The sequence below is a fragment of the Engraulis encrasicolus genome, chromosome 13, assembly GCF_034702125.1.
Source record: "Engraulis encrasicolus isolate BLACKSEA-1 chromosome 13, IST_EnEncr_1.0, whole genome shotgun sequence".
Lineage (NCBI taxonomy): Eukaryota > Metazoa > Chordata > Actinopteri > Clupeiformes > Engraulidae > Engraulis > Engraulis encrasicolus.
In genome coordinates, this window is record NC_085869.1 from 51,931,481 (window position 1) to 51,942,576 (window position 11,096).

At 42.3% G+C, this 11,096-nt stretch overlaps 1 protein-coding gene across 3 annotated transcripts in view; it reads left to right on the forward strand.

The window, feature by feature from the left end:
- The window catches only part of uxs1 (UDP-glucuronate decarboxylase 1), a 106,697-nt gene that overhangs the window by 92,344 nt on the left and 3,257 nt on the right, over positions 1-11,096 (forward strand). For all 3 annotated transcript variants that reach the window (XM_063214223.1, XM_063214221.1, XM_063214222.1), the window contains 3 exons: positions 8,120-8,180; positions 9,506-9,563; positions 10,487-10,590. In XM_063214223.1, the coding sequence (XP_063070293.1) occupies positions 8,120-8,180; positions 9,506-9,563; positions 10,487-10,590 (223 nt within the window). The remainder of the gene's footprint in view (positions 1-8,119; positions 8,181-9,505; positions 9,564-10,486; positions 10,591-11,096) is intronic.

The window sequence follows — 11,096 nt, forward strand, 5'->3', positions numbered from 1 at the left end:
TTAATCATTAGATATGCCTTACTTTTGTATTAAGTAAGTGTTAATTAAGGTCCTTAGTTAAGTATGACCTAATAGCTACTTAACTATTAACTGTACCCTTACCTATCTATTAGTTAAATAATTATATGCTATTAACTTGAGACACATGGTAAGGGGCCATATATATAATTATAATTAACATAATTAACAGCAAATTAGCTATAACCTAATACTTTAGTAACAGTTAATAATCACTACTTAATGTCACATTAGACACATATAAATTGTTATTAATCCACATGTTAAACATTAGTAAGCAGTTACTTAACTATTAGATAACTATTACCATGTGTATCAAGTTCATAGCATATAATTATTTAACTAATAGATAAGTAAGGGTACAGTTAATAGTTAAGTAGCTATTAGGTCATACTTAACTAAGGACCTTAATTAACACTTACTTAATACAAAAGTAAGGCATATCTAATGATTAAATATTACCGAATTATTGTTGTCTATAGATTGCGTACCCATCATGCACTGCTCTTCTTGGAGCTAATATTCTCAAACATTAACCTAATTGTCACAAAGGAATGGTTTAGTTTTGCTTCAAAACTATTACTCTTCATAATGTTCTGCATTTATTGTAGGGTTTTTACCATTAAATTTAATAAGTGGTACATGAAAAAATTACATCTCATCATCCCACCATCATTGAGAAGTGTACGTCCAATCCTTGCTATATAATGGCTCCTGTTGCCACTATTACAGTGATTTGAACGAGTGAAAACTAGATGTCACAGTAGATTAATTACTTAACTATTAGGTATGCTCAGGCAACTCTATTATAAGGGTCCCAAACACCAATATCTATGGATTAATTAACCATTAGTTATTCGCAGCCAACTCTAATATAAGGGTCCCAAACACCAATATCTATCTATTAATTAACCATTAGTTAGCCTCAGCCAACTCTAATATAAGGGTCCCAAAACCCAATATTTATGTATCATATAACCATTAGTTATGCCTTGCTTTTGTATTAAGTAAGTGTTAATTTTGGTCCTTAGTTAAGTATTACCTGATAGCTACTTAACTATTAACTGTGCCCTTACTTATCTATTAGTTAAATAATAATATGCTATTAACTTGTAACACAAGGTAATAGTTATCTAATAGTTAAGTAACTGCTTACTAATGCATTAATAACAATTAATATGTGTCTAATGTGGCATTAAGTAATGATTATTAACCATTACTTAAGTATTAGGTTGTAGCTACTTTACTGTTAATTATGGCCCCTTATTTGGAAGTGTTACCAAAACGTTTGAAGGTAAGGCCATTTAGTTATTAATTTGCCCACTGTGGCATGTTGGCTTGGGCCCGAATGATTTTGCCTTGCGCAGGTTACTCCAAAAACCTGACCATAAACGGCTTATTGATGCGCATAAACGGGCTCAGTGAGAGTATATGTTTGAAATAGGTTCGTCTATTTTCCTCATTTATGTGCGCTAAATGACTGCGCAATGTTGACAAACTTTGATGGAGATGGACGTTCTTTCAAAAAAAGTCTGTATGCTCAAAACGGTATGCTATGCTATGCCCGTCATGATACTTTTTTTTAGGTGTAGTGCGTAAATGTGGTCTGCATTGGAATAGCGGCTACCATTGCGACATGTCCAAATGACAATGGAATGCTTGGATCGCTAATGTTTGGCAAGCCTAGTTAGCCTACACCCCTTGTAGGCTAGTGTGAGCTGAGTTCGTGGATTTTGGTCTACTGTTGATTGAGGAATGGTGTTTTGCGTCATTCCTGACAAACCACGTGTCAAACTGATTTCAGGGAGATGTTTATATTAGTTATGCTGACTAAACCAACGCGCTCTGTGAAAACCCCCAAACAGCCTCGTACATGCAGGTTCACACAGCCTTTCTCTCTCGCGCGCTCCCTGTCGTAGCCCTTCTGCGTAATCGAATCCAGTTATTCCACGCACGATGCACAGGTTGTATTGTCTGCACGCTCTGGGCTACTTAATCCCTACTCTCGGGCAGGGGGCAATTGTCAATATCAGACTCTCATGAACTTCAAATACTTGGCTTGCGTTCATGTGGCCACCACGGTGTCACCTAGACATGCAGTGAATGTTCATCTTATCTTCACGCCCTGTGCTATTTTCATGTAGCTTAATTCGGTCCTGTCTTTGTTTTTGTTGCTTTCTGTTATCTTTTCAACTCGTACATTGTAATGGGCGTGTGTACACGCGAGTGATTTTCATGTATTTTAATTGACTACAACCCAATGCGAAAGTCGCGCAGTAGTCACACAGGCTATATATACTGTCCTGTCCGTAATAACCACTGGTTCTGTCATACGTGGAGTCGAAATATGCGATGTGAACGTGGGCCTGCATGTAGCCAATCATGCGCTTGTGCCCTAAATATCATGTACCGGTAATTAAAGGGCGTTTCCCTACAACGGAAAGGCAGGGGTTATAGCACAGCCCTTAAACAATCTGTGGTTATAGGTAGACCATGGGGCCACGAGTAGGCTATCTAAACGTATGTCCAGTAGCCTATACAAGTTATATGAGCAATGTCTCAATGAAAATGAAACTTATCAGCTTGCAGCAAATGTCATGTCATTTAAAAGTATTGCTCAATTAATTGGTAATCACCTCCTCTATTTTGGACAGAGTGTAGTTACTGTACTTTGGAGTAGTATTGCCTCCTACTGACCTGTCTTGGTATGGCTGCTACATATGTAGCTTTCAGTTAATTCAATGTGGTAAAATATGCACCATGTTTTCAGAAATGCATTCTGGTGTTGAAATGTTGCATTGGTTCAATACCCACCTCAATAACTTTAGTGCAACATCACAAGCCTAGAATGCATTTCTAACTGCATACGTTGGTATTCGTTTTTACAGCTAGAATTGAACGTGGTGGTCAGTTTGTTTCAGCCAAGTGCTGTAGCCTACCAACAGGGAAATGATCTGTGTTTTTTTGTGAATAACACTATAGAAATAATGCAAAAATGAAAACATTATCTTAAATGTTTGAATAATGTGTTTGAATAATAATAAGGCCTACATTACGTCTCATATGCAGTATGTCCCGTCGTCCCCCGGCCCCCCCTCCCCGACCAGGAAAAAAGTTCAGGCTCAGGATTTTTTTTCACTATCACCCCTGGATATAATTCATCTGAATAATGGACTCTCCCACAGTGTTAATTAAATGAGATATGCACTAAATGCAAAAGCAGTTTTGAAGTGCTTTGCATCCACACAACATTCAAGGATCATTGAAAGCCATCAGCAGTGGAGAAAATGGCATAAATAAAAAAAGATGTCCCTCAAACCAAGGCGGAAAAAAAACAGAATAAGAACCTAGTGATGAAGTGCCTCTATTGCCTATGTGTGTGCTACATCAGTGTTTCCCAACCTTTTTTGTCTTGCGTACCCCCTAAGCCTCTTAGTTGTGACATGAGTACCCCCTAATTCATTTTCTATATCATTTTCTCTGTCCTGATGTGGCTGCTCCATACATTTGTTATAATAATAACACTTTTCCAAGTACCCCCTGCAGTGTGCTCGCGTACCCCTAGTGGTACACGTACCCCTGGTTGGGAAACACTGTGCTACATAACAGTATCACTACAAAGCCTGCCTGACCTAGCTGAGACGAGGTCCACGACTTTTGCAGAGAGTGCACTCTCCCCATGCTTTTGAGTCCAGCGTGTAAGAGCAGGGCACAGCTGGATGAAAGATGATACTGCACCGCCAAGGGGAAGTGGCCATGGGTACGCTCACGCTCTCTAACATAGAGAGATAGACAGACAGAGAGACAGAGAGTGATGGCGCGGAAAGAGAGAGAAAGAGGGAGAGATAAAGAGAGAGGATACCCCTGTCACCAAGGCCGAGCCTTTCCATTAATCATCACGGGCAGCAAACAACGAGCCACCAAACAGCAGGACTCCACTACCAGTATATAGTAAGGCGTAATGAGACCTTGATAACAATGTTGTGCGTGTGCGTGCATAATGTATGTTTGTGTGTGATTCATGTGTGTGCGTGTATACAACCGTGGGTTCCTGTACATGTGTGTGCGTATATAATGCATCTGTATACATGTGTGTATACATGGATTTATGTGTGCGTCTGTGTGTATTCTCTAGAATGTGTGTGTGTGTGTGTGTGTGTGTGTGTGTGTGTGTGTGTGTGTGTGTGTGTGTGTGTGTGTGTGTGTGTGTGTGTGTGTGTGTGTGTGTGTGTGTTACTTAGAACTCGTGCAGCCACAGGGAGCTGGTAGATTTGGTGGTGATCATGCGGTAACTCTGTGGGGTAGCGGTGGGATTTGGGACATCCCCAGTGTTCCTCTCTGCTGGCTCCGGTGCCTTGGCGACGGGTTGTGAGTCTCCAAGGGCACATAGTGGGGGGGCGGCCCCTGCTGAGATGGGGAGAAAAAAACAACACATTTTCCTTTTGTTTGCTAGACATTAGAAACTAGGCAATATTCTTCTGAAATATGACTCATGACTGCTTAACTACTTACTACTATTCAAAACCTACTCCCCGTTATATGCATATCGTATTATTCACGCCGGACTTGATCATTTGTGATTTTAACTTTATGGACGAATTTGCGCAGACTGTGTAGTGAGGATGGTTGGAGAGGGTGGGGGAATGAAAGGGTTTATTTGGCAATAGAAAATGGAAAATGAAGCTTTGAACTCAATAAACACGTGTTACATTTACAAAAAGAAACATAATACAAAATACATTTTTATTGAAACAGGCTCACTCAAAATTGATGCACAGGCATGTTTTTCTAGCTTAATAAATATTAAATTGCATAAATCTTGACATCCTCGCATCTGTTTCAGTTTAAACCATTTTGAAATCTACATAACAACAGACAGTACCAAGGGAGTAACCTACTCCAAATATACTGGTTTATATATCTGACCAAAACAAACCTCTTCACCTCTCAACCATGCGTCAGGAATGCACAAAATTATCTCAGTTCAGAGAAGAACATAGTTCAGGATTACACTTAATGTTACTGTCCCTGGTACATTTTACACTGTGTGCAGAATTATTTGGCAAACATTACTTTGCAGCATTACTTTGATCATATTGTCAATTTTATGCATATTTTCCAACACCAACCTGAATGAACATGAAAACCTATTAGATTTAAGCATTCCAGGTGATGCACATTTGTATAAAAAGATTGGGTGTGATCTAAGGAGTCCAATGTCCTATATCAGTTGCACATCATTATTAGGCAACTTTGGTTTTATTCCGGTAAAATGGGCCATAAAACAGATATTACAAACTATGAAAAGTCTATGAACAAGGCCGACAGGCGGACAACAGATGCGTCCCTCTATGCCAGTTCCAACCTTTTTTCCCCCCAAAACGCCCCGCTGGCCTCCTCCTAACCTGTCAACGCCCACCCCCCTCTGAGGATGTGCTTTTTGTTTATTGGTCATAGCCTATTGCCCATGGAAACTCCAAATAATGTGGCAGGCAGCGAAATGACGAGACAAAGCTTTATATTTTGCAGTTTAGACTATAATAAGGCCATCATGCTTGGATTTGGAAAAGAAGCATCTAATTTCAAATTTCACATAGATCAAGTGGCTACATTGCAAATTACCAGATATTATTAGTACTAGGTTATTTATCAACGTTTAGTAGGCTATCACGCCATTTCAGCGTCATGCGCATGTGGGAAAGAAACTAAACATCGCCAAATAGCCTAATGAATAAATAAAACCGTTTGGGTGAATCATGCGCTATGGGTTCACCCTTTGGATGCATTGTGCGCTTAATTTTCAATGCCAGCTTTTTACCGTCAAGGCACAAAGCAGTGAGCTTCAGTGGCAGAGTTTACCAAATTCATACGACTGCAAACCAATTACGAAGCAAAAGACGCGTTCTGTCCCGTGCTCTCTCTGAGCGCAAGGGAAAGCACCTGTGGGGTCCACGCGCCCACCAGCAGAAAACGACTCTCCCTTGCAATATGCCCGAGAACATCAGTAACACAGCGTATGTGAAATGCAAATGGCCCATCTGTCTACTAGTTCGAGAACACTGACTACTCACTGAAACGTAGTGGCAGAATGTTTGCAAACTCACGTTTGGAGGAAGAGCTGTAGCGCTGCTGGTCGCCTGTCAACTTATTACGGTTCCATGTCGTGGAGCGTTATGCAATGCAAACGCCCCTCTATCCGAGCACAAACATCTGTGTCAAATACTGCCTGCCGACTTCTAAATCGTTCATTTCCATTCTGATGAACCAAAATAGCTGCACAACGCGACACTATCAGCCGAAGTGTAGGCCTATCACAAGACCGTGAACATTAAGTGACACTCACAGTGGTGTTGGTGTGCTGTGGAGAAGGAACGAAGTTGCCCACCACTGTCCAAACGCAAAACAATGGCGAAAATTGAATGCACCCCTCAGTTGTCTCACAATGCAATCAGCTTAGCCTTGCCGGTTTGGTAACATATCGTATACGTTTTGACACGCATTCGCTCCAGGCCAAAATGCCTCTCTGCCTCCGCCTTGTGGACACAGGAAGGAACAATTGAAGGAATGCGTTTCAGACAGCGTTTCAGACAAGGAATGCGTTTCAGACAGCGTTTCAGACAAGGAATGCGTTTCAGACGGACGGACGGACGGACGGACAGACCCTCTTATAGAGATGCTGGGACGCATCTAAAAATGTTGTGGCTGTCTTGAAATTGCCAAGATGCTGGTCACGTTATCACAGAAGTATTCAGAAATATTCATGTGTTGCACTATTTCAGTATGGAAATGCTGTTCCTGAAGGGTCCACTGAGTAAGATTTTCCCACTCTTCTTCAAATCTCTCAGGAACTTTTCCCCACTTTTCAGCATTTGCACAACAACTTTTGGAGGACTTTTACTCATTCAACATCTCGATTGCAGATGAGAAATTGACCTTCAAATTGTACTTTTGCGAGGTATTGAATATAATTATTGTCAATGACATCTCGCCTCGCATCACATGGCCACAAGAAAAAGGAGAAGATGGAGGGCTAGGTACTGAAAGGGACCCTTGGAGTGCACGCCTTCGCGGAATTTTCTCCCGACCTTGTTTATATTGCTTCCTTGTTCTGGCTTTCTTGTTCCCACTTTGTGTCGTCTTTTTTTCCATGTCCTCTTTTTTTTACAGTTTACACCCATATTACCCTCTGCCGGCCATTTGACCTCGCTGAGTGGTTGGACCTTGGAATGTTAAGAATAGCTGCTCTAATAAGAAACAATCAATATGAATCGAGTATGTCTGAAGTCAGTTTTAAGGGGAGAATGGAGGAACGCAGGCGTTCTTTATTAACAGCAGTTGTAGAATTTTACAGGCCTATTAGATATCACACAGTCTAGCTTTTTTAAAGGATATATTTATTGGCTGTTTTGCCCACAGACCTGTAGTAATAACGCAGAATTGCCTGTACTTGCCCAGAATCAATCACAAGCATGCACGTGTGCCCACCCATGTACATCGACATATGCCAATTGATGACACTTGGCCTGCTGGTTCGGTTGCTCTAAACTGCCCTATTCCCTTGGCCTTGCTGTGCTCATTGACCTTCAATTGCTGCATTGTATGCACCTTGAGTGCCTACACCACCTACTACACATGCTTCATTTGGTGTTGTGAAACCATGTCCACCGCATATCAGAGCATGCTGGGCACGTGTCGAGTAATGATGTACCCAGCATGTGTAGGTGGTCAAGGCAGAAACACTTGGTTTTCACTGGCACACAATGGAACTTAAAATGCAGACGCCAAATATGTGCTAGTGTGCTGCAGTGTGTGCTCTGTATGGATCGGTTTGATGTCTTGGGTGATTATGTGAGCGATTTTCTTTGTTTCTCTGGGCTTTGTTTGTGTTCATTACTTGATTTCGCTTTGAGTGGTGTACTGGTCTTTGAAGAGGTTATTTAGAACTGAAGTCTCCTTCCTCTTCTTCTTGCCTCTTCTTCCTCTCAATGTCTCTCTCTCTCTCTCTCTCTCTCTCTCTCTCTCTCTCTCTCTCTCTCTCTCTCTCTTTCTCTCTCTCTCTCCACTCCGTGTCTCACCCCAGTGTTCCCTTTCTCCTTTTCAGTGACCTCGTCAATGGCCTGGTCTCCTTGATGAACAGCAACATAAGCAGTCCTGTAAACCTGGTGAGTTCTGGCAACAGCAGTGCATTGATTTATGTATTGAAGAGTATCGAACATATTGAAGAGTTTCACACGTCAGACTACCAGGTATTCTTCAAGCATGCCCTTGGGGGCCTTTAAAAACACCTGAACAGTGATGTACTGACAATGTTATTGTTTTCAATTTCTTCAAGCATAGCCTTTCCATTCACCTCATTCTATAACAATTCCCCTTGCTATGTTTATGATAAAGAATAACTTCAACCAATTTCAATTTTGCTGTTGTATTGTTCACGCTACTCTTGACTTGTCAGTACCCGGTGATGCTGCATTTTTTGACTCAGCCCTTTCTGAGGTCTGAGCTTTTTATGGGGGCAGATTTTGTTTTCATTAAAACTTTCTTAACATAGGCCTACTCAAAATGTTATCTCAAAAGGTTTTTCTGTTTGCTAGTTGTCTGCTGATGTTGCGTGACCTTTTGGATGTTATTGGGAATGAATCAAGACGTTTTTTTTAATGTAAACAAACGCCTGCCCCCATCACAATGACCAGGATGTCAGAAAAGGCTTTAGAAAGAAAATAAATCAGGTACTGACAAGTCCAGGGTAGTGTGAGCATTACAACTGCATGTCGAAATTGGCAGAAGTTATCCTTTAATTTTGCCATTCTGAAGCAAAATAAAGTGGTGTGAGCGGCATTAGACAATGCAATTAAATCTGTTCACATCAAGAAGAAGATTAGCATAAGCACAGAAAACAACACTTAAATGGCAAGATTCAGATTCTCATCATGCATGCAATACAAGGATAACTGAATGTCTGGCAGCAGATTTAATATTTTTTCAAACTGCTCTTAAAAAAGGTTCCATAGTAATCGTGAAGCCCTTCACTAGATTGTTAGCGTTCTGTTGTGAACTTGTTATCGTTTATCTGTCCTGGTGTAATATACTCTCGGTAGAGACGTCAAAAATACCGTCATCTATATCTGGGGTGTAAGATTTGGTTGTAAAATTGCACCCTTCAAGTCTGTGCAAAAAAATTATGTCTTTACTGAAGCTGCAGGCTTTCGGCCGCTAGATCTTTCATCAGGCATCAGGCAGGAATCCGCCTAATTAGGACTAGTAGCGACCAAACTCCATCAGCTTCCGTAAAGCCTTTTTCTTTTTTTGCACCGACTTGAAGTGTGCCGATTTTTTTTTTCCCCTCTACCCACAAGTAATCAACCTTGTTAAAAAAAAATTATCAGCCTTGATATGAGAAACCTTTTAGAGGACATTTTAAGCACTTGTGCATTAATTTCCTGTGGTTTGCCCTCCTCTCTTCTCTTCCCCTCCCCTCTCTCCTCCCCAGGGGAACCCAGAGGAGCACACCATCCTGGAGTTTGCACAGCACATAAAGGGCCTGGTTGGTACGTCCACAAGTTGAATCTCACTCGCCCGATGCTCCACATCTTGGCAGCCCCTCGCCCCTGCACCCCACATGCCGTCACTCGTACCCCTTAAGAGTCTTTCCACTCTACAAGCTCCCCTCGGGCTGGTGTCTCTTATCATCTGTGACCTAGGGAGCTACACACACACACACACACACACACACACACACACACACACACACTGATACACACTGACACACACACACACACACACACACACACACACACACACACACACACACACACACTGACCCACACTTGATCTCTTAACTCACATACGCTTGCGAAAACATGGACACACACTTCATCACTCAGATGCACGCACGCACACACACACACACACACACACACACACACACACACACACACACACACACACACACACACACACACACACACACACACACACAAATCATATCAGTGGCTTTGCACTGCTCATTAAGCTTACAGTGGATCAGTGGAGCAGCGACAGTGCTCAACATTTCACCTCACGTTTCCCAACCCCTTTCTCCTCTCCTCTGCACTCCTCTGCCTTCCTCTCCTCTTCCCTTCGCTCCTCTCCTGTTCTGTTCTGCTCTCCTCTCCTCTTCGCCATTGTTCTCCTTTCCTCTCCTGTTCCCACTCTCCTCTCCTCTGCTCTCCACTCCTCTCCTTTCCCCTGCCCTCTTAACCTCTTCTCTTTTATTTTCCTCTCTTCTCCTTTCTCCTTTCCTCTCTTTTTTCTTCTCCCCCCTTCCTCTCATCTCTTTTCCTCTCCACTCCACTCCTCTCCTTTCCCCTGCCCTCTTAACCTCTTCTCTTCTCTTCTCTTTTCCTCTGTTCTCCTTCCTTCTCCCCCACCTCCCTTCTCCCCCATCTCTCTTTTCCTCTCCTCTCCTCTCCTCTCCTCTCCTCTCCCCCAGGGAGCCGCAGCCAGATCCAGTTCCTGCCCGAGGCCCAGGACGACCCCCAGAGGAGGAGGCCCGACATCCGCAAGGCCAAGATGATGCTGGGCTGGGAGCCAGTGGTCAGTACCAGTACACGGCAAAAAAATTGGAGTGGTTATTCAACACTTAAGAGAGTCAATGTAACATATCCTAGAGTGTATTGGGTCCCAGAGTACTCTCTTAAGTCTTCAATGAGCACTGTGTCTATGCTGTGTACCAGTGTTATTTGCGTTTATGGCCCTCCAAGTGTGGAGTTAAATGTTGTAAAATGTTATTTCAACACTGACTGTTGAATTTAACTTTTCTATGTGGTGCCAGTAAGTGTTGACAGAGTCAAATTGAACACTTTTTTAAAAGAGTGCACTCTCTGTTGACAGAGTTGAATTCTGCATTCTTTTATACATTTCCCCACCCTCTCGAAGTGTTGAATTAACACTGCAATATTCCCTGCTGAACCTCATTAGGACTACAGCCAGCCAGGCATGTAGGACACAGTGGTGCTGGTTGATAGCCGGTGATATTAATCATTACTGGGCATGGGTGACCAGGGTCCTTCTCCTGCTCCATTTTCCTCCTCCATTACTTT